This window comes from Heterocephalus glaber, unplaced genomic scaffold (assembly GCF_053883595.1).
Source record: "Heterocephalus glaber isolate CG9 unplaced genomic scaffold, H.glaber_assembly_v1.0 deba00001666, whole genome shotgun sequence".
NCBI classification, from domain to species: domain Eukaryota; kingdom Metazoa; phylum Chordata; class Mammalia; order Rodentia; family Bathyergidae; genus Heterocephalus; species Heterocephalus glaber.
This window is the reverse complement of record NW_028258406.1, coordinates 22,871,006-22,895,547: the sequence shown is the minus strand read 5'-3', so window position 1 is coordinate 22,895,547 and position 24,542 is coordinate 22,871,006. Positions and strand designations below refer to the sequence as shown.

Below are 24,542 nucleotides of genomic sequence, written 5' to 3'. Positions count from 1 at the left end.
CTGATTAACAAATAAAAACCTGTTCTAACACAGAGCTTGTAGAGAAAATCAAGCATCTCACTAATTCTAATTCTTCTTACTTCTAAGAAGTTAAAGGGGTCAATAAGCTTCCAAAATCTTTTTAAGGTATGACTATGACTAATACATATTCATTGTGAATAACAAGCCATTTTTAATTTAGTCTCTGAATGTTACTTCATAGGGGCATTAAATCCAACAGGAAATCCTGCTCCTCAAGTCTCTAAGCACTTGGATGTTGGTGGCAAGCTCTAATGACTGGAGGAAACTGGGTTCACATACTGTCTCCAGGGCTGAGGCCACCATTTCCTCTTCCTTGTGGGACTGAAGCTCAATTACCATGACTCCACTGTCAAACACCCGGAGCCTGGAAACCAGGGATGTGAGAACAAAGTCATGAAACATCTAGAATATCCAACCACTAAGTAGAACCACATACTTTTTAACTTTCTTTTACATCCAGGCCTGAGGACAATGTTCACCTCAAAACAACATTTAAAACAAAATGACTGAAAGTAGAGAACTAAAGGGCACATGAATTAACAGATATTGCAATAAAATTATGAACTAAAATCCACAGCAATAAGATACCTACTTTTTTTAACCTGAGAAGGAAAATATAATTTAGAGCTAACCATCTGCATTTCTGAATCTCCAGAGACTAACACAAACCACTGGGAAGGTTATTATGACCTGGGAGGAACTCACATTCTTATCTTCTTTCTGAAAATCACAAGAGTCTGACTATGAGCCCCACTAGGACACACCCAGCCCTGATAGGATGGAAGCCAGGATGCCAGGATGCCAGAAGACTTGTAGTACCAGGTGAACTCTGGGCATATATAATGTAATTTTAAGAGGGCAATATTTGTCTTGCCAAGCAGGATGGTAAACTTGGCTGAGCTTTCCAATTTACCCTATGCAGAATCATGATTACAGATGGCAAACTTCCTGTGGACGTTCCTTTACCTGAGAGGTAATTTCAGTACTTCCAGCATCTTGCACGCATTTACTAAATCTTCTGGTGAGAGCAACTGATGGGGAAAAGAAATCCAGTTACATTGCAAATTAATAATGTGATGCTATACAACTGTAATGATTACAAAAACAGAGTAAGAAATTTTTTAAATTATCAATAAGGATTTCATGTGACTTAATCATTATAATGCAAAAAGGATTAATGGAGGAGCTAAAGATTTCAATTCATTAAAGCAGTGCTATTCATAGAAATGTAATGCAGGCTATATATATAACTTTAAATTTTCCAAAAGCCACATAAGAGGTTAAAGGGGTAGGAATGGAGCTCAGTGGCAAGGCTCTGTATTCAAACTCCAGCACCACAACAAAAAAAAATGGTTTTTTTTGTTTGTTTGTTTTGTTTTGGTACCGAGAATCGAACTCGGGTCCTTGCACTTGCACAGCAGGCGGCGAAACCACTGAGCTAAAAGGCCCAAAAATGTTTTGAGATACTGACATTTAACTTTCTTTATTTTGTACACAGTCTTCTAAATCTAGTATGTTACAAGTTCATAACTGTCCCAGATAGCAAATGAGTAGCTACCCTTTTGCATGGTGACAAGCACAGCTCTGAGTCACACAGGATGATCCCAGAGCCTGCCAGGCCTGGATCCAAATCCCTGTTAGAGCACTGTTTCCAGTCATGGCCTTGGTCAAGTTATTTAATGGAAAACTCAATTTCCTCATCCTTAAACTATCCCTGAGATAGGGATAGTGGAGTAGGTACCTCACTGAGTTCCTGGAGGGATAATGAGGTAACATGTGCAGAATGCCTGATGGACAGTAAGAACTTAGCGACGGCAGCTGTGATGACTATTCAAATAAAGATAGAACAGAGCCTTAACTTGTGAGACTGGGGTGAGGCTGGAAAGATGTATGTGAGTCATTTGCACAGGTGACTGCTGACACCACAACACTGCATTTGACTGCTAGGGTACAGGGTACCCAAGAGAATCCTGGAGCCATATGTGTATGACAGGCCAATGACAGCTAAGGATAGCCACTGATGATATACACCCAAGGGGGCCGGGGATTTAGCTCAGTGGTTCTGCGGCCTGCCTCAAAAGTGCAAGGAACTGAGTTCAATCCCCGGTACCAAAAAAAAAAAAAAATTCTCCCTGATATACTACCAAGGAAGGTGGCTTTCCCTTTGTACTATCTACATGGGAATCTGTGTCCAGCCAAGTTAATTCAAGAGTTAACTATTGCAGAGAATAAGCTTCCTGCACATCTTCACTCATCACAACACAAATGCAGAATATTAGAGCTGAAAGTTATTGATCAGTCCAAACCCTTACCTTGAAGGTAAAAAACTGAGTCCTTGAGACGATAAGTAAGCTACCCAAGGTCACTCAGCAAACCACTAACAAACCAAGAACACAATCTACCTCTTAGATCCCAAAACAGTATTCTTTTCACCACACCATACTGCTTCTCAAAATAGCTCTGACATTCACAACCCTTCCTCAAATTGTATTCACTGTGGGAGAACTTGTATTACATCAAGAAAGTCTATATTTAGCTAGAAAAGTATCTAAATATGGTATTCTTACTTCCATTCCTCGAGCTCGGTTTACTAAACAGTACACTTCTGTGAGTGACATTATTCCCCCTCGCTCCTGTTAAAATATGAAAAACAAGTAAAATTAGCACCAGTAAGTATTTCTTAGCAAAATTCGTAATCAGAGCAAAATCACAAATCAGAAAATTCTTGTTTTTAAAATTGTATTTATACAGTTTTCTTGTGTATAAGGGGTGACAGAAAAATACATTTAGTGTTTAAATTTTTTAAAATTTTACAGTAAAAGCGATTGTCATTAATCTGTCTTAAAATATTCTTCACTTTGAATGCTTACCCTATTGTTCTTGCTACTTTCTGAAACAGTCCCGGAAGCCCTCTTTTATGAGTACCTTTAGTTACGCTATCATGGCTGCTTCAATGTCCTGAATCAATTTAATACATTTACCTTTCATGGTCATTTTGACTTTGAGGAAGAGCCACAAGTCACACAGCACCAGATCCAATGAATAAGGTAGATGAGGACATACTTGTAATGTTTTTATTTGACAGAAATTGCTATAAACGATAGATCAACGAGGAGTGTTCAAAAAATATGAATGTTTAAATTTAAAAATGTATTACAGTAAAAGACACATTGCCATTAATACCCTCAAAATACTCCCTTCTCACTTCAAACACAATTATCCCATTGTTCTTGTTTTTATTTTTCCATTGTTCTTGTTAATGTATCTTTTACTGTAGAAAGTTTTTAAAATTTAAACATTCGGAGGAGATGGGGAAAGGAAAGAATGGAAAGGAAAAATTATGAGAAAAGAAAAAAAAAGGGAAATGAAGTATGTAAATAGGGAAGGGCGCACAGGAAATGGGGAAAAAATAAGAACCAAGATACATCATGTACAGGTACAAGCACCCAAAGATAAATGTAAATGTACTGTATACCTAAAATGTACCAATAAAAGAATTTAAGTAAAAAAACAACAACAAATAAATAAATAAAATTTAAACATTCAACATATTTTTCAATCACCACTTATCTCTCAAAATTTCAGTATTTGGACCGATGTCATTATTAGTGCTTTAGCATTTACTTAAATGAAAAGGGGCTCCCAACTACATTTGGGGGGGCCGGGGATTTAGCTCCGTGGTTCCGTCGTCTGCCTCGCAAGCGCAAGGTCCTGAGTTCAATCTCCAGTACCAAAAAAAAAAAAGCAAACCCAAAAATAAGACACAGATCAATCAAATGTAATGTTGAAAAGACAAACTGTACGATAAAACATAAACACTATTTGGATATTTGGTGATATTAAGGATTTAAATTTGGGGGAATATGAAATGAAATTACATTTATGTATAAAGGAAATCTTATAATTACTGAAATACTTATAGATAAAATGATGTGATGTTTGGGATTTGCTTTGAAATAATTTTGAATGGACATTGGTTTATAGATGAAGCTGGATAAAAGGCTTACAGAGGGCTGTGGATTTAGCTCAGTGGTTTCACCACCTGCTGCGCAAGCGCAAGGACCCGAGGTCGAGCCCCAGTACCAAAAACAAAAAAACAAAAAAGGCTTACAGAGATTCATTATGTTATTTATTCTGGCATAAGCTTGACATAGTTCTTTTTTTTTCTGGTACCGGGGATCGAACTCGGGACCTTGCGCTTGCAAGGCAGGCAGCGACACCACTGAGCTAAACCCCCAGCCCTTGCTTGACATATTTCTTAAACATGTGCTTTAAAAAGTTTTGATCACCTGAATGCTGTTAGACTAGATGAATATGTATTGTAGAATTATTAACAGTATACTAAACATTAAAGATTAGATATACAGAAATATATCTATAGAGACATCACATTTCTTTTAAAAATAAAAACACTATCAAATAGACTTAGAAAGTTAGACGTCTGAGGTTGGGGATTTAACCCAGTGGTTCCGACACCTGCCTCGCAAGCGCAAGGACCCAAGGTCGATCCCCAGTACCAAAAAAAAAAAAAGAAAGGCAATTTAGACTATTACAAAGACTCATTAATAAGTAAACTAAGCTAATTTTAATATTCATAAAGAAAAAAAAATGTCAATTGATAATAACCCCACCATGAAAGGAGTTATGCTCTTAAGATTTCTGATAATATGGACATAGTTAACAGTTTTAAAAGTACCCTTAGGTTTAGTTTTACCTCTAAAGGTGCCTGCAATATTCCAGCCAGCTGTTTGGCCAGCTGCATGTGGTACTGTGTGCCTGAGCCGTAGGTTTCCCTGGTAACTGGGTTAGCTATTCCCATGCTCAGCAAGTAGGACTTAAATCTGATCGTCTACAATGAGAGGAAAAAATGCATAAAAAGATTTCAGGATTAGACTCTCCACCTCAACATCTGAAATCTTTTCATCATAAGTGCAATCTGCTCAATTATTTCTCTAGATACCCATTTCTCCTACTGTGCTTCTATTCTGTGAACTATAAGGCAATGGATGTATAATAGTTTTTTGCAGAAACCTAATCTCCATTCTTCTATCGTGGCCTCTCATACCCTGTTCACTTCACAAATTTGGTGCAAGAGAACATTTAGATAATGACTATTTTATATTTAACACCAACCAAATGATATAACCAAAAACTTAAAATATGGATGTGTCCATAATGTAGACAAATTTCATGAACAGAGATCAAGTCGAGGGATAACTACAGCCAAGTATGGCACAAACGCTATAATCCCAGTACTCTAGGAGACTGAGGCAGGAGGATTGCAAGTTTGAGCCCAGCCTGGGTAACTTAGCAAGACTTTGTCTCAAAATAAAAAATAAAAGAGGAGGGCCAGAGATTTAGCTCAGGGTTCCACTGCCTACCTTGCAAGCGCAAGGACCCGAGTTTGATCCCTGGAACCAAAACAAAAAAAAATAAAATAAAATAAAAGAGGGGGTTGAGGATGTAGCTTAGTGCAAAGGCTCTAGCTTTAATTCCCAGCACTGCCCCCCCAAAAAGCAATCTGGTAAATCACAAAAATGTCACTGTTACTGGTGCTATTGATGTAATCTGCTTTCTAATGCTTTAAAAAAAAAAAGCATCCTGGGCTGGGGATTTAGCTCAGTGATTCTGCTGCCTGCCTCATAAGCGCAAGGGCCCAAGTTCGATCCCCAGTACCAAAAAAAAAAAAGCCTCTTTACCTCATCTTCTGTAATGTCACCTTGCTTTTCTTTAATTTTATTAGCAATTGATTTTGATAATTCCACCATTTCTTTAGCCTGTCAAAAGAAAAGACTGAAAAGAAATAATGTTCCCAAAATATCTTCTAACAAAACACGTATTTTCAAAATGGTGTTATAACTGGTATGAATTTCAGAGGTGTAAATGACATATACCTTGATCATTAACTTGCTGAGGTCTTCAAAGGCCTGAAATGAGGAAAGAAATGTTTGTTGGAATCTGTCTAAAGAATTAAAATATTTTAAAGCAATGAAGCACCACCTCTATTTTCCTCCCTATCATATAAATTTATGAAGTTTTCTTACAAATATAACTTAATAAAATAATTATATAAATAATACATATATTTTATTCTAAAAGTGACATTTTAGCTAAGAAAATATTTTCTAAAACAAACTGTAACAAAAACATCAAATTTTCAAAGAGATTAACTGTTATTATGGATCAAACATTAAAAAATAACATTCAGTTCACAAAATATTATTCACTGTATTTAACACAAATAAGAAAATATGTCGCCTGCCTCACAAGCGCAACTGAGTTCGATCCCCGGTACCAAAAAAAAGAAAATATGTCACTAGTTTGCCTAATAGGAGATCAAGAATCAAAGGCATTATAAATTTTTCCTGGCTGAAGATGCCAATACACAGCTGCAAGAATACTTTCTGGGACACAATAATTTTTATTGTAGTAGCAGGTATGATTTAACTGAAACAGTAAGCCTAAGCCTCTGAGAATTAACCTTTTATAACTGTGAATATGGTGTATATCAGACACAAAAAAAGCATTCATGCCAGATGTGGTAGCACATGCGTATAATCCCAGCACTCAGGAGGCTGAGGCACAAAGATCATCATGAGTTCAATGACAGCCTGGGCTACATAATGAGACCTTGTCTCAAATAACGCCCCCAAAAAAGCATTCAAATACCACCAAACATATCTGAATAAAACCCATCCATTGCTTCATTTACTACAACAAATATTCAAAGGCCTCTTCAAATTTAATCAGACATATTTCTTTTTTCTTTCTTTTTTTTTTTTTGGTACCAGGATAGAACTCAGGACCTTGAGCTTGTGAGATAGGTGGTGGAACCAATGAGCTAAATCCCCGGCCCCAACATGTTTCTAATATATTATTTCAAGTTACTGAAAATTTACTGCCTTTGTAGAATTTCTTGTCTAACTGATAAGCACAGATGTTATTTTTTAAATCAATTAAACAATGAAAAATCGGTCCATATAGTGGTCTGATATATACACTATAATCATGGCTCAGGGCTCAGATCAGCTTATATTCATCTGCAGGAAGGTATTCCTCATCTGCTAACAGATTCTGCTAAAAGAATAGTGTGGTATAAGATTCTTATGGCCAGCTCACTAAGGCTTACAAGGAAAACAAAAGAGAATGTGCACACACCTAACAGGAATTTCCTCAGATAAACAAAAAGCTTAAATAATGGATTCTTATCAGCAGCCACCAGCAGATGCAGGAAACTCTTTGTGGGAAGCTCTGGGCACCAGCTCTGAAACTAAGGCAACTCTGACATTTAAATGGGGGGCAAATCATACACAGAAATTTTACGTACTATTTACTCTGACTCTATAAAATACAAGTAAGTTCGATCCCCGGTACCAAAAAAGAAAGAAAAAATATGTAAATATACAGATTTCTTTTACTTGTGTAAAGAAAACTAGTAAGAATTTTATATGGTAAATCATTCATTATATTTTCATAGAAAACTATTCTTAATAAGTCCACATAAAATCATCTACTAGCCTTTACTGACTAGATAGTCAATAAAAAGTATAAATGTGTCGATCCCTAGTACCAAAAAAAAAAAGTATAAATGTATTTCAGATCTATAAAAATTTCAAGTAATTGAAAAGTAAAAGCTTCCTCACTTTTATTTCTATTTTCTAAAATTTGAAATTAACCAATTATCAAAAAATGGGTGAGAAATCTACAATAAAAATTAAAGCAAAATGGAAGATATGCATACCCATTCAATTATTTCATCTGCCAGTTTACAGAAAATTCTACGGCTCTACTACACCCAGGATCAAATTTCCAAATTTCCAAGATGATACCCGTTTTAAAACTACAAGTAACCTCATAAGCTGACTTATAGAATTATTTTGTTACTTTCAGTCATTACTTTGGTTATTAGTTTCAGTGACTATGATTATATATTTGAATTTCTACTCTCAATACTCTCAGTTCTGCACCTTTGTATATTCCTTTCCCTCTACGAGCATTTGTTTGTGACTGCCAGCACCTAGTCGTCTTCCAGGCCTTGAATTCTAAGTTCCGGCTATTAACAAGCCTTTCTTGACCCCGGTGGGAATTGGGGACTGTGTCATGTGCTCCTGCTGCACCCTGGTTTTCTCCTCACAAGGTGTTTTTCCCACAGTACTCAGTACCTGCTTCCCTGCCTGCACCTGGACCATGATTACAGTATCTACAGCATCTGTGTGGGGTCCAGCAAAGTAGAGACAAAGCCTATCTGCTGAATAAATCAATGATCTACATGATAGAACACAACGCTGTGTAGAATCCTTTGGTACCCAACTCCATGAGAATTAGACTAAACTACAATATCTTATATCATAAATTAAGAAAAACTTTATTTTGAACATAACACCAAGATATGAAAATAGTCAGAAAAAAGAATACAAATAATTCAAAATTCAAAATAAATACTGCGCTTTTCAATGCCATTGCCCTAAGAAAGTGCCAAGACACAGAGCATGACACTGGGTGTTGCTGAAAAAGGACAGTGCCAGCACCTGCAGGTGACAGAGTGATGCTGACATGGTGGACTGCATACTTGCCTGCAAACAAGGAGAGCTGGGGGCTCATCCCTCTGGTGCCAAATCTAGTCACTTGCTCAGAGACAATTTCTTCTCTGGAGAATAAGAACCAACCCTTCAAATGCTAGAATGTCAATATTGATTGGAAATAAGAGAATCCTGAAAAGATGAGGGCTGTGGGGGCATAGTTTTTGAATCACTCCAAATCACACCATAAATGCAGAAAGGACAATTAGATCTTAAAACCAAAACCCCATAGGGGCTGGGGATTTGGCTCAGTGGCGCTTGTGCCTGCCTCACAAGCACAAGGTCCTGAGTTCGATCCCTGGTACAAAAAAAAAGCCCATAGGTAAAACACATATTACCAAATTAAATGTCACGACACTGGCACAACCCCCAAAATACAAGCAGAGAAAATAAGAGTAACAAGCCTGTATGATACCACAATCCAGGCAGAAAAAAGAAAAAGGAAGCAACAGTGCCACTGACAAATCTATGCATAAGAGAACCCCAAAAGAGCCAACAGGTGTTCACTAGAAAGCAAGGCAGGCCAATGTGAGGACAGTGCTAAAACTGAGAGGGTCTCACCCACTTCAATACTGCTGGGTGCTAGGTGTCTTGAGTAGGGACTAACAGAAATGAAGAAGCCTAGAATTCTTGAAACTGACCTGTCAGACATTCCTTCCAGGATAGAAACCCATAGTGGGGAGAAGCCACTGAAAAAGGAATCAGAATTGAGCAAGGTAGGAGTAATACAGAAGAATTAAGCCTAGCTAAAAACAAGGGATATGAACAGGGAAAAGTGTCACTGAAAGCAAGCCACTGTTATTTGTAACACTACAGGAAAACAGCTGAGGAGGGAGTAGGCTGTGTGGAGGAAAATTGCTATTATGAACTAACTAGGCCTTCCTCTAAAAGTTCAGGGAAACTAATTGCACATGAAAATGAGCCACAGCAAAGGATCAAGGTCAAATCCTACATAAAGTTATTATAAGAAAAAAGAAAACATGGAGCAGAATAACCTTATGCAGACAATAAAAGCATGCCAAAAAACATACTTATGGATCAGACCAAAATGTAAACTTTTATTTCAAAATAAACTACAGAATGCTAGTATGATGACGCAAGTTATAAAAAGACAATATCATGCAGAAGTGAAGTATGAGATTCAGAAAAGAATTAAAAATTTTAAAAATTATTTTGGTACTAAAGCCAACAGCAGATTATTACACAAGAGTAAATAAACAAAACAGGTAATAAGAGAAAGATAAGAAAGTAGAAATTTTTCTAAATAAAAAAGAAAAAGGCATTTGAAAGAAAATTACAAATAGTGATGATGAGCGGTAAAGGCACAATGCACAGCTAACTAGAGTCTCAAAAGGAAAAACTCAAGGTAATTCTTGAAAATTATACAAAAAAAACCTTCCTAAAAATTTCTGAAATTATATACTAAAAAAACCCCCTATTCTCAGATATCTGAGACTAACAATCCATGATGAGTATCACAAATACACAGTTTAGTAATACAACTGGGTTTTAAAAGGAAAACAGCAAGTGACCTAAGGAAGAAAAAATTAGATTGCCATTGCTCTTTGATAGCAACAGTTCATGCCAGACCAAAAAAGTAAAGGTAACACAAGGAAAAGAAATGTGAAACATGGATACTAAAACCAGCAAAATGTTCATGCATGAGGAACACAAGCATGCTAGATACAAGGAATAGTGTTCTCATAAGCACTTTTGGAAAAAGCTATTAGAGAATGAGCTAAATGAGAGCCAGGAGGGAAGGCATGAGTGTAGGGCTGAATGTTGAGATAGTGTAGGTACTGCATACCTATTTTTAATGTGGGAAGAGTGGGGAGAACAGATAAAAAATTATCTTTACAGCTGTTTTAGGAATTATTTGGTAGTGCTGTCCTGAATTTGAATTGAAAGGATCAGGATGGTCTCATGGCATTTCATATAACAACAAAATCCTACCCCTGACCACTGTAAAGGCCTTTTCTCATTGCTGAGACAAAATACCTGACAGCCAAAGTTAAAGGAGGAAAGGTTTATTTGGCTCACAGTTTGTAGAGGTTTCAGCCCATAGTTGGCTGGCTCCAAGGCAGAGTGGCATGGCAGAGGGGCACTGTAGAGGAGAAATAGTTTGTGGTGGGCAGAAGGCAGCAAAGCAGCAAAGGAGCAAAGAATCAGCAGCAGCCTGCCTCTCCCTTTTGTCCCTTCCTAATTTGCTAATCACATACTCAATCCCAGTATCACATATTCTAGATCCAGCCACCTCTAAAAAGCTCCATCTTCTCGCAAGCACAAGGTCCTGAGTTTGATCCCTGGTACTAGGAAAAAAAAAAACTCATCTATGACACATGAGGATTTTGGTGGGACTTCTAGATACATAACATACTGCATACCTATTTTTTTTTTGGTACTGGGGATTGAACTCTGGAACTTGAGCTTGCAAGGCAGGCAGCAGAACCACTGAGCTAAATCCCCAGCCCTGTATACCTATTTTTAATGTGGGAAGAATGGGGAAAACAGATACAAAAATTTTCTTTTCAGCTGTTTTAGGAATTATTTGATAGTCTTGTTTTGAATTTGAATCACAAGGATCGGAATGGTCTCTTGGCATTTTATATAACAACAAAATCCTAGCCTTGCCCACTGCAAAGGCCTAAAAACAAAGATCAGCCCAATAACTATGGATCTGGATTGTGGTTCTGAAAATATATTTTCCTACTAAAAAAAGTAGTTCTTTAAATAAAAAAAAAAAAAAGTAGTTCTTAGTAGTTAAATGTTCTAAAAGTACTTCTTAGTTAAATGTTCAATTCCAGGTCTGGGGCAGGACATGTACCAGTGGGTCCTAGACGTTCTGTCACACCAAACTGTAAGAAAGCTACAAAATTCTACTAGGTCATGTCAAAAGAACTCAGAAGCCAACCTGAAAAAGCTACACTGGTCAAAAATGGAACAGTCAAGAGCTTCAAATAGAATAAATAATTGCAATTGAATGGAACCATCAACTCATTAAAATTCATGATATTATCTTTTACAAAAAAACCTAATTAGTTTAGTCAATGTTGGAAGATGATAAGAAACAAATTTATTATCCTGATGATAAAGAAAAAAAAAGCAGCTATCCTGAATTCCCTCTACGAACGATGTCACTGAAAAACCAACCAAAAAGCAAATGGAGCTCTTTAAAAAACGCATTCCAAGTAATACATGAAAAGTGTACAGAATATCACCATTTGCAACCACCAATGAACTAACAGATCTTGAACATTTAAAGTAACAAGAGAGACACAATATGCCTTGAATGAAAAAACACCTCAACCCTTGCCAAAGGGATTGAACATGAGCGTAATCAAGCCTCTTCTGAATCCAGTGGCCAATTAAAAGAAATAATGCCAATGCTAAAAAACATGCAAAATTTTACCATAAATGTGCAATCAGCAAAATCTATACTATGAGCACTTAACAGGTCAAATGTCCTTGGTTCCTCTACAGTAATCTCTTTCAATCAGTAATCACAAATAGGCATTCAATAACTATTGGCTTTAGGCTGAAGCAACAGGGCTAGCTAATCATGGGCTGAAACTTCCAAAACTGTGAGCTAAAATAAACCTTTTCTCATTATAAGTTGATTATCCAAGTATTTTGTTACAGTAACAGAAAGCTAACACAATATGTTTAGGTGTATTAATTACTTAAGAGAATTTAATCATAATTTACTTTCCTAACTACAGTTCTTTCCCCTTCACTTGAAAGCCCTCATTTATGATGAAGTTTCTGAAACACTGTAATGTACACACTTAGGGTTGTCTCTCAGTGGAAGTGATAGGCTGGTTGAGCTATTCTTAATATCTGTCTGGTCCCCAAATAGTCCTCAGTATAAAACTCTGTGGTTGGTTGCTAGCCAGGGGCAGTGGCTATATTCTTCTCTCAACTAAGTTAACCAAAGTTCCAAAATAAATATACAGAAGACCTCAAACTCATTAGGAATATCTTCCAATCAATTACACCTTCAAAATTTACATACAACATTCTACATTTTTCAACAGAAAAAAAATATGTTTCTTTTCAGAAAAAGCTTTTAAAACATGTTTTGATTAAATTATGCAAGCCTGACATACTTCTGTTAAAAGGGCATAGGAGACTGTGGAGCAACAAGCAAACCAAATACATTCCAAGCTATAGAATGTGTCACCAGCTGTGTCCAAAAGAATAAACACAAATGGCTGAAAAAGACGGCTGACCAAAACTTAAGAGTTACCTCAGAAATGTTTTTGTCAGTTTCTTTTCTTTTTTCTTCCAGTTTCCTTTCAATACCTACAATTCCAACAGCTCTTACTCTTCCTGGCTGGAAAAAAAAAAAAGAAGTACAACATAAAACACACAAATTGGGAAGGAAACAAAATATTTTTTGAGCTACATTGTATTTTCAGTGGGGGGAAAGGACCCACAAAGAACCAAAGTAAAACACCACACAATTACATCTAGCTTCCGTTCAAAACATTTGTCTGTTTCTGGTGGTACATAATGATCTTTAAATCATTAAAGAAAATCCAAACATTTATATGTATTTTACACATAAACTATGTTTCTTATTTTTATTCTTTGGCAAGCCATAATGTATCTGATTATTTAATAGGGTCTCAAATGTACAAAAAAAATCTGTATTAAAATCTTGGTACTTGATGGTTATTTTTACACATTTCAGTGTCTGTCCATAGCCAGTGATTAATTTAAGTGCTATGAAAATTAATTTTTTACCAGAATACCACAATCTTGTTTTTTAGCAAGTTCTATAATCCACATACTGAAGATCTAAGTACAGAGTTAAAAATTCTGGATTAGTAAATAGTTTAAAAAATACCTGAGGTCCTCTATTTGTTTGTAATGACTGGGAAACTGGCATATTCTCCCATCTTCTCTGTGTCATTTCCTCTGACAAACGCCTATAAAACTGTTGTGCACATACATTAACCATAAGTGAGTCAGGCTGGCTGTGGTATCTTTGCACAATTGTTACTTAACTGTTTTTTAGTATAAAAGTTCATTCAGTCACTTGCAACAAGCCTAGAATTCTGAGACATCAAAGGAAAGCAAAGGAAGTTCTTTTCTTGAATCAACTTCAGAAAGCACAAAGAAGGCAAACAAAAATAAAGGGGGGGGTGACTGACTGACCTTCTATTTAAAGTGAGCTATTCTCAACAAAGAGATGAGTGACAATGAAACAAATAGACTTAAACAATCCTGCATATGTGGACTGTTTCAATCTATAGTGAAACAAACACAGTGCCAGAAAAAATATACAACCATTTTCCATGAAGGAAACAGAGAATAATTTGTCTAGTTAAAATCTGAAGTCAAAATTTAGAGACAAAACATGCATATGCTCACTAAAAAAAAAAAAAAAAAAATCAAACATTTTCCAACTAGTGAAAATGACTTTTGTCTGTCACTTATATATATTTACTTAGGGACTACTGTGTGAGGAGCAGTGGTTCAGGCACTGTTGAAAATAAAACAATTTATGATGTTAATGGGAAGATAAACACATAAATGTCTTAAGAATACTTGTATGGTGACTTATTAATCAGAACAAACACATAAACTATTATTACTGCAGCATAAGCACTGTAGTGATTAGATTTTTTAAGTTAACCAAAATAGACTGCCTAATTTAAGGCTGGTAAGCTTTCATATACTAACTCAGTTTAGTATTGTACACAATATATTCTGTTCCTTTAACCAAATTACACTACTGAAAATTTTACTAGTAATTGAGTGGTATGACTTAGCACATTTCCAGCCTCTGCTACCTCCTATGACCACACTTGCCTGCTTTTCATTCCCACAGCTTAAGATACAAAAAGATTTTATTCGGTGAGAGCTGGTATGTTCTATAACATTGCCTTCCATCATAAAATAACAACAGCAACAACAACAACAACAACAACAACACAAATACACACACACACACAGAATCCAGCTTTATTCATATGGTAACTTACCTCAATCTGGCCATGTTCTTTGAAGGAGAGTTTGATGTAAGAGTTCTTACTACTCTGGAATGGGCCAGGTTCTTTGTTAGGAGGAGCCGGGTGCAGATGAACCACTATTTTGGCACTAAAAACAAGAGTACAGTAATATAAATAATTGCTTTTTAAAAAATCACTAATTCTATTTTCATAACTTTTAATATATCTCAAATCACTCTTAAATTCATGCAGAAACAGAATATCCTAAAAGGGGATCCTTTTAAAGTTTGTATTAAATTCATTATCAACGAAGCTTTCAAAAATATCTCCATTTAAAATTTATAAGCTTTGAACCAAAAAGCTTCACATTAATGTTAAATAAAAGTGTGGTTTTTAGAAAATGAGTCCAAAATAAATTTGCAAAATTTTGAGTGAGTTATGACTAGAGTTTTCCAGTTTAGAGTCAGCCCCAAAGGTTATAAGGGGGCCTATAATTTCTGCCAAAGCATACTATCTTACTCATTTGAAAACAAAATGTGAGAACTTATCTGTGAAACTGGCCAGCTGAAATTTTATTAAAACTCCATCCAAAACTAACATTCTACAGTGTCATTTGTTGGAAAATGCCACTTTCAACAGCATGATCTAGAAAGAGACCCAATAGAAAAAACAACTCTCAGAATGCCACTGCCCCAGGAATATAAGCTGCTATTATCTTTATGACTATGGTTATCTTCTATGCTATTATAAACACCACCGTATTTGTTCAGCTTTATGTCTATTTTTGTCCCTTTTTTAACCTGCTCAATAAACAATGTTCTATAAAGATTAGAGAAACTAAAAAGCTCATAGTCAAAATATCCTGAATACTTAGTTTAGAGCCTTTTCTTTATGATCACATTATAGATGTGCCTACTACAGTACTCAATTTTACTTTTATTTGGGCCCATATAGTTGCCAAAATATCACTATAAAGTTGAAACATCATGAATTGGGCCTCAGTATAAGGCATGCTTTGGTTAGTGAGCTGGGGCCAGCCTTGTAAGGACTGTTCATCTACTCCTTTGTGATCAACATCTTTTAAGACAGGTGAACAAATAAACTATGTTAGCTGAATCATAGAACTGCTTGGAATAAATCATCAAGTAGAACAACAAAACTATGACAATTATGATAAGGTGACTGAGCAAAAGCATTTCACAATCTGTAAAACTAAAAACTCTTGGCCCCATTATCAAATTGTCAGAGGAAACCCAGTGAAAAGCTATTATGATACAAAATGAAACTCAAAATTCCAAAGGAAAAAAATCCATGTGAATTTTTCATATATTCTTTTTTTTTCTAATTTTTAAATTTTTTTATTCTATTTTTTTTATTATTGTTGGTACTGGGAATCAAACCGAGGCCCTTGTGCTTGCCAGGCAGGCATTGCACCACTGAGCTACACATCCCCAGCCCTTCATCTATTTTTTTTTTTTTCCTTTTTGGTAGCGGGGATTGAACTTGGGACCTTGCGAGGCAGGCGCCGGAACAACTGAGCTAAATCCCCGGCCCCTTCATCTATTCTTTTATTGAGTCATTCAATTACCACATTTCATCAAATTTAAAATCTATAAAATGAAAAGAATATCTTGACTTCAAAAGTTGGGCTGGGCATGTAGCTAAGTGATACAGCACTTGCCTATCCCTGAGTTCAATTCCCAGCACGGCAAAAACAAGGGAAAAAATGTTCAAAGGTGAAAAAAATAAAACCAGGTGTGGTAGCACATGCCTATAATCTTAGCATTCTCAAAACTGAAGGAGGAGGATCTCAAATTCATGGCCAGCTGGGCTACACAGTAAGGTACCATGTCAAAAAAAAAAATCTTTAAATTAATGCAATTATGGTAATTATCTGAGGGGAAGGGCTAGACAACAAAAGAGAATATGTGAAAAAAAAGTTAACCTGGCATATTATTGAATTCCTCAATGGAGATGTTTTTAGAAATAAGACTATTTTGAAAGTAAGTATTTTAAATATTTTTGTTACCAAGTTTAGAATACCCTGGAACATAAGCAGAGGAAAAAACATCAAGGGATCTGGAATACTCTTAAAGTTTTACTTTCTAGAATATAGTAAGACTAAAAAAATGAAAAGGGTTTGTACGATGATCTACTCTAAAAATCTATGGGTTATTCTTTTCAAAATGTTGGTAGCTGCTTTTCTGTCACATAAATCTTTTATGTTCACTATAACATTATGATTAAGCCATACATTGCATCTCCTATGAGGCCCAACATTGTTTAACTTCCATCAAAAAGTCTAATTATACTAAATCTAAAGAGGGACCTACATAGAAAAAAATTTTCATACCAATATTTGTTCTTCTGAACAAGTCTTCTGAATTGCATGCACACAGAAAATAAAGCCAAAATTTTTGGAGCACTAAATCAATAGGAACATCTCAGCCTGCATCTGTACACCAGGGTGACTACATCTCCTGGTTGATCTAGGACACTTCCATTTTACTTTGTCCAATTATGAATTGTGTCTATTAGTCTTATAAACATCCAGTTTTGCAAAATAACTATTATGACTCTTTAATTCTGATATCAGAACAACTAAAACTTGAAAAATAACAGTTGGAAATAGTAGCAAAGTCAGTTATCTTTCTCAGATGGGTCATTTCTGACGTAAGTACTAAGTGACAGGCTCATATGGGAAAGCCCAGTGTTTGTGGAAATAAACAATGATAGCTAGGCCACATGTATTTATTATGATATGAAGGTATCACTTTATTCGTACTTTAAAAATTAATCTAAGGTGGGATGAACTAGTATAAAAGGCAGTGTTTTTGTGAATAAAGGCTATAATACATAGACCTCACCTCTTCCCAATTCCAGCTGCCTGCTCCTCAATGAACACAATTTGGGACAAAGGAATGGCCATGCAGCACTCCTAGGAGGAAATCAGTAGAAAGCAAGATCCTTAACACTTGTCAGGAATCCTTTTATATTATGAGTGTGCAACATATCTTTAAGGGACTTAATAATCAAAATATTTAAAAATAACAATGTTGTTTTACTCTTTAAATAAACTTAAGGAAAAATTAAATACTGTGGTGGATTTTGCTAGGTGGAAAAATATAAGAAGCTTAAAAGCAGCTGTAACAACTTTTGTTTTTATAATGGGTTTCATTCTGGCAGATTTGTACATATAATAGTACATTTCAATCATTCCCCCTTTAACACTCGTCTTGTTCCACCCTCCCTCCTATTTCAGATTTTTATGGGGGGAAGAGCTTCAATGTGTGCATCATATTCAAACCCTAGTGGGTAAATTTTCTCCCATCCAAGTACTAACCAGCCCCCACCCTGCTTAACTTCCAAGATCAGACAAGATCAGGAGCATTCAGGATGGGGTGGCCATAGACTCTAGTGGGTATATTTTCTAAAAGTAATACTCATATGAAAATTTCTCACATGTAATATTTTCTTACATGGAAAGAAAATAAAACAGATAAAACAAACTTTAAGTAGTATATTATAAGGGTGAATTTTCTTCTGCTTTATAATCTCCCATACTTCTCCCATACATACATATATTCACACACACACACACACACACACACACACACACACACACTATTTTTAACAGAATATACTGATGTAGCCTCCCTTATTATTACAAGATTTAGTAAATGATTTTTAAAAATTATTATACAAGGCCAGGTGTGGTGTTGAGTGCCCCAGCTACTCAGGAGGCTGAGGCAAGAGGATTGCTTGAGCCCACAAGTTTACAAACATCTTGAGCAAGACAGATTTTGTCTCATAAATAAATAAATAAATAAATAAATAAATATACATACATAACTGGTACATAATAGGTCTACAAATTCATTCAGATTTGCCACTCTATATAATAAACATTATCCTAAGATTAATTTATCAACATATGGTTAAGGATTCCCTATTATTCTCCAAAAGATTTCTATACTAAGTGTACAAAGAATTAGACAGCATTAACAGGATATGAAATGTACTATCAATGGGGGCAATATTGTCCCTAAGGGAGCAAAAACTGGTTCCTGAAATTCAAAAAGTCAGATGGTGCAATGGATAGTGGTCTTTCAAAAGGCCACAGTATGGTATATTGTTTATGTATGGTATTAAAATTTCATGAAGGCTGGAGGGATAGCTCAGTGGTAGAATATATACTTAGCATTTGTAAAACCCTAGGTTTGAATCCCAACACTCAAAAACAACTACAGTAGGGGGAGTGATTAGGAAAATGAAAATGACTGTTATATAGCTCATCTTACTGATAACTCTTAAGTTAAAGCCCTTTAGAATGAAGCTATCAGCTCTCTATATATACATAGTTCACTTTCTACTCCTAGAAATTATAAAAATAGGGGCAGGAGTTTCCCTCTTCCAGAGTAACCTGGAGGCAAGGCAAATCTTTTTTTTTTTTGGTACTGGGGATCAAACTCGTGACCTTGCACTTTCAAGGCAGGCGTCGGAACCACTGAGCTAAATCCCCAGCCCAAATCTTCTTCATGTTTAGATGAAAACATACAACAGACTCTCTTGATTCTCAACCACTGTCAGAGAGTGGGTTATAAGGAGGACATATGAGTCCCTCACAACTGATGGCAGGATTGTACCCTTGCTACACTCCAAACATCAGGTATGCAGCAGGATCTGACTGGTGTTTAATAAAAGACTCATCAGGATTCTCCATCCAGTAACTACAGACTTTTCTGGAGGCAAATGAGGGAAAATACTCTCTGTCCTCCATTCAGAGAGATAGCATGAGACACACTTCTGACATTCTGAAAGGGAAAAGTATGCTGTATCCATTTATAGTTTTTCCAGAAAGGGGGGAAACCAAAAAGAAATGAAAAACTTTAGTAACTTAAAGCCCACACCAAATGGCCAGAGGTGTAGTTCAGTGGTACAGTGCTCACCTAGCATGTACAAAGCCCTAGGTTCCATTCTCAGTACCACCAAAAAAATAAACAAACACATAAAACCTGGAATAGATGTCAAAATCTGTATCTTACATGATTTTTCTGATCTCTCCAAATCAGTCGGTGTGTACTAAGGAGGAGGGTCCCAGCATCAAATTTTATCTAGAAATATAAGAATATCACAAAATATTGTCACTCCCTTTTGTCCAGATTTTCTTTCTCATTAATCATATGATACAAAGTTAAATCATTTTGAAATTAGGTGCATCATAAATTAAAAAGAAGCAATGCTGCATACTCTATAAACATAAGCTATATAAATATAGCTATGATAGAATCAGGAAAAAAATGGAAACAATCTAGTTATATAACAATATTGGAGTAGTTAAAATAAATAATATCTGTATAATGGGACCCACAGAAAGGTTAGAAGAATGATGAGGAGGAACTGTTACATGTTATCATGGAATCTAAGAGTCAGTAAAGAAAAGCAATTTATTCCATACTACATATATGTAGTCCTCAAGCAGCATGTTTATAATGTACCCGCATCTCTATATAAGTAACAGACAAATGCCTACAAGGAATACACAGTGAAATGTTAATGAAAGGAATGCATGATATTTTAATGACAAGAAACCTACTGAACCATCTAGCTTAAATACACTCTTACAAAAATATTTTCTCTCGCAACATTTTGATACACCAGAGAAAAGACCTTACGGGTTCATCTTTTCTTCTGAATCATTTTTAAAAACAAAAAAACAAAACAAAACAAACAAGTATCCTTGGCATTTATTCAGTCTGGTTTCAACTGAGTTTAAGGTATTTTAAAATTACATTTTCATAAATAAGATTTTGTTTTTCTAAAAGCAAAAGTTAATATTTTATCAACTTGAGAGTGCATGACGATACAGAACACAATAGCTCTGATTTACAAACTTTACATTTTATCTTACTGAAATCCAAGCATAAGGATATGAATTTAAAGTTCAAGTCAGAGTATATTCCATTGCTATGGCAGCTAACAATGAGCAAATATAAAATACTGCTGCTTTAAGTGAAGAAATTGTGTAATAGTTCCCTTCAGGGATTCCAATGGATTATGATCTAAACTTGATAGACAAGTTTAGGCTGGTTTGCTTGTGCCACTCAGGGCCAGAGTAATTAACTACTTGAAAGTCAATCAAACTTAGGCACTTGCTGAGTAAGGTTTTACTCCTTTTCAGTTTTGTTTTGTTTTTTTTTTAACATTTTTATGGTATAAAAGTAATACATGTTGTTGAAAAAGCTGGGACAAATTTGAAGGCTAAAACAAAAAATGAAATCACTAATAATTATACCAGCCAAATGTTATATGTATATGCATGTATAACCTTTGAGATTATATTTATAGTTTTATGATTTTTATTTAGTAGTCCATGGTTAGCAACTCCTGTTGCTAATTCAGGCCATAATTCAATTAACTAATTTCATTGGTAGACATTCAGATTGCTTCCAATTTCCCCCATATATATTAATAATATATATAATCTGAGATGAGCATCCTCATACATAATATTTTCAAGCAACCCTCATTATTTCCCAAGGATAAATTCCTAAAAACTAAAATAGCTGAAAGGGAATAAACATTTTATAAATCTTCTAGTATATAATGCCAGCTTTCCACATTACACAGTACTAATCTTCAACAAATGACCTGTCTATATTACTTATGAAAACAATACGTTATCCAGTCATAATGGGCCCATGAAAACTGTGCCTGTAGAAACAAGCAGGCACACATTAATTCACAAAAGGCACTTGGGCAGTGGGAAGAACACAGTCCCCTGGATCTGGTTTGAAATTCTAGTTCCACCAATTACTAGATGTGCAATCTTGGGTGGCTCACAATTTTCTCAATCATCAATCAGGGGCCGTAGTATCATCTTTGGAGGGTCAGCTATATGAACATTACATAAAGCTTCTGGCATAGGGGACTGCTATTCTTTGAGGTGCTTCAGAACACTGAAGAAAACACAGGCTGGGAGTCTCATTGATACAGCTTTAAATCCTGTCTCTCCTAACGCTGCAGGTTTTAAGCACTGTATCTCTGAATGTCATTTTCTCATTCACTAAGCTACCTCATGTACCTGTTGAGAGGAGCAAATGAGATCACAAATACTATATATAAAGCTCCTAGCACACAGTAATTACTTTAATCATTCTGAATTTTTGAAAAAATTGTGTTTCACACCCACTGTGAGCCAGAGGCATGCCTTCTGCCTCCAGGAGCTTCCAACTGGCCCAGAAGGGTACCGTGGGCACACCTACCTCAGGAATGTGCTTTGGTGCACAGCTATGAGAGCTAAGCAGCCTTACTGCAGTCTCTGGGCCCGGGAGCCAGGGAAGGACTCTGACCGGGAGGCTAACTCGATCAGGCCTGGAGGCTGATGTGCAGCCTCATGGAGTCTTCAGTAGGAATGGAACCTTCGGGCAGATGGAGGAAGCAAGGACACAACTCTTTCTTTCCCTCAGGAATCAGCCTGGTCATCAGTCACACCAGGGAGCAAACAGTCGAAGACAGCTCAGTAAGTGACAAAGTGTGACTAGCACCAGGGCACAGGGTGAAGGGTCTCATCTTAGAGCTCTAGTTTAGTTTTGAGACACCTACAACCCTCCACAATGGCCCCCAGCTTTACCTCCACCAAGGGCTCCAGAGTTAAGAATTCTATACCAGATTAAAAAAATTTCCACACAGGCTTTTCCCATGATTTTGTTTTTCCTTATACCTTTGATACTTATATACTTGTCTGCTACAACAACCAGCAAAGATTTTTAAAGGAAAAAACAGAATTTCCTGGTTCAACGATGGATTTTCACATACAGGTACTAATGACTGTGATTTTACATTGTTTAGATATGCCAGAGCTGCAGCGCTGTTCCCAATTTGTATACTGGTAACCCACAGACAACAAAACTTCCAGACCCTCCCTCAAGGGAGTGGTACTGGAGGAGTCTGAGGATCCATTGGTCCTTGTCAGCCTTCAGTTCCTGTTAGAATGGGAGGAGAATCAAACCCAATAAGAGGGGAGGGTGTTAAGCTTGCCATTTAAAATCGTTCCAAAGATGTAAACTTACAAAGAAAAAAATTAATTTGGCCTGTCACTCCAATAAAAGTCGTAATTTGAGATCAAGCTAATAAACTGCTAAGGCAGTAAATGAAGTCCAAGCAAATCACTTAAGGAAAAGACTTTGACTCGATAGAGAAGGCAACAGTGCATAGAAATTGCTCTAAATAAGTCAGGAGACCTGGGTTCCCCATCACCTGTGCCTCTAGATAGCTTTAAGCACGAACCACGAAAAGCTCCGGGTCAGAAAAAGTACACCCAAGTACAGAGGGGCGTGGACAGAGCAAGTGAAAACTGTCAACTAAAAGTGGTTGTGGGTAAACGAGTTCACTTTTTCCCCCTGAATTCCAACTTACACGTTTCATCCGGGACAAGACATTTTGTGGTTTCACCCAAGTACCCACAAAATATTTACTTATACTCCATATTCTCTTCTTAACTTGCAAAACCATTTCCTAAGATTAATGTTTGCATTGTAAGGCAAGGCTTACATCACTTTATAAATGCTTACAACTCCTTTCTACAATAATCACAAAAACAAACAAAAAGAAAAAAAATGAAAGAAATCGAAAAACCCAGGAGCCTTTGGCAAGCGCACGCCAAAGAGGAAGACCCTGCTACTTCTTTCGGGAACCTTGTCACAGCAGTCCCTCCCCTCCGCCCAGGACTGATCCCACCTCCACGTCCGACTCCCCAGGTCAGAGCCGCCGCCGCCGCCGCCGCCGCCGCCGCCGCCGCGCTGGTGACGCACACGCCGGGCGCGCTCCCGACAGAGGCGGAGCTGGGCTGCGCCCGGGCCGTGGTCAGCGGGCCGTGAACCGCGCCTGCGAAGCCGAGCGCCCGCGTACTCGCCAGCCGGCAGAGGGGCCGCGCTGTGCGCCCCGAGGAGAACCCGCCGGGAACCGCTCCCGAGCTGGAGGAGGCGGCGGTGGGAGGGGTCCGAGCTGCGCCCGGCACTAGGAGGCTGGCGGTGCCGAGGGCCGAGAGGGAGGCCGGGCGGGGCCCAGGCGGGACGCGCGCCCCCAGGAAGGTCGGCCGCCGCCCTACCTTCTCTTCGCCGTCGTAGATGCGCACCCCGCGCTGCTGGATCACCAGGGTTTCGTTGATCTCCAGGAGGCCGCTGGTCCACACGAAGCGGTCCATGGCTGCCGCCGCGCCGGCCTCCGCCGCTTGCCCGCGCCGGTTCCGGGGCCGCGAGCCGCGCAGCCTGCGACGCCCCCTGGCGGCGGGCGGGGCGGAGCGGGCCGGGAGGGATTGAGGGAGAGGAGGAAATGGAAAGTGGCCTGGCCCGGCGCCCTGGGGAGAGGCGCGCCTTCGAGGTGCTCCGGGAGGGGAGGGGGGAGCGCCCCCTGGCGGTCACCCGCCCATGACCGTCCAGTTCCTTGGCGGGACGTCCTGCCCATCCCAAACCGAGACAGGTCAGACCCGTTTGAACTTCTTAAGGTGCAATATCCTTGCCTATTTGCGGGAGTCTTCTTGTCAGTGTCCGGAATGTTACCATGTTTATAAAAAGCTGTAAATAATCTCCTGTTTTTTCCAAAAGATTTTTATGGCACAAACTTTACATACACTCGCAGTATGTTAAGTAATATCTTTTTTTTTCCTCCCAAGATTATTTTTATTCAAACATTTCCAATCTTAACAGACTTCATGAACCTGGGTACGGTTCATGCATGCCTGTAATCTCAGTACGGAGGATTGCAGGTTCGACCCCAGCCTGGGCAGCTAAGTGACTTAGCAAGAACTTGCCTTAAAATAAAAAAAGAAAAAGGGCTGGGACTGTAGCTCAATGTGGAGACTCTAGGTTCGAGTCCCAGTATTGAACATGCACTCACACGCGCACACACACACACATACAGTCTTCATGAATTTAAAAAATATTTCAAGCAGAGCATGGTAGATCGTGCCTATTTTCAGAAACAC

The 24,542-nt window shown here is 37.5% G+C and overlaps 1 protein-coding gene across 4 annotated transcripts in view; it reads right to left on the bottom strand.

Moving 5' to 3' along the window:
- Vps36 (vacuolar protein sorting 36 homolog) overlaps nt 1-23,894 on the bottom strand; it is a 28,059-nt gene extending 4,165 nt beyond the window's left edge. Inside the window, exons 1-12 of one of the 4 annotated variants that reach the window (XM_004844118.3) lie at nt 23,667-23,894; nt 19,603-19,671; nt 17,425-17,495; nt 14,591-14,705; nt 13,450-13,539; nt 12,847-12,933; nt 5,916-5,948; nt 5,721-5,798; nt 4,736-4,870; nt 2,589-2,654; nt 988-1,052; nt 301-385 (exon numbers count right to left, since the gene is read on the bottom strand). In XM_004844118.3, the coding sequence (XP_004844175.1) occupies nt 301-385; nt 988-1,052; nt 2,589-2,654; nt 4,736-4,870; nt 5,721-5,798; nt 5,916-5,948; nt 12,847-12,933; nt 13,450-13,539; nt 14,591-14,705; nt 17,425-17,495; nt 19,603-19,671; nt 23,667-23,762 (990 nt within the window). In that variant the 5' untranslated portion in view covers nt 23,763-23,894. Of the gene's footprint in view, nt 1-300; nt 386-987; nt 1,053-2,588; nt 2,655-4,735; nt 4,871-5,720; nt 5,799-5,915; nt 5,949-12,846; nt 12,934-13,449; nt 13,540-14,590; nt 14,706-17,424; nt 17,496-19,602; nt 19,672-23,296; nt 23,365-23,666 lie in introns of those variants that run through there. The other 3 variants (XM_013072015.3, XM_087197381.1, XM_013072014.3) reach the window with 3 other exon arrangements.
- Nucleotides 23,895-24,542: the final 648 nt, after the last annotated feature.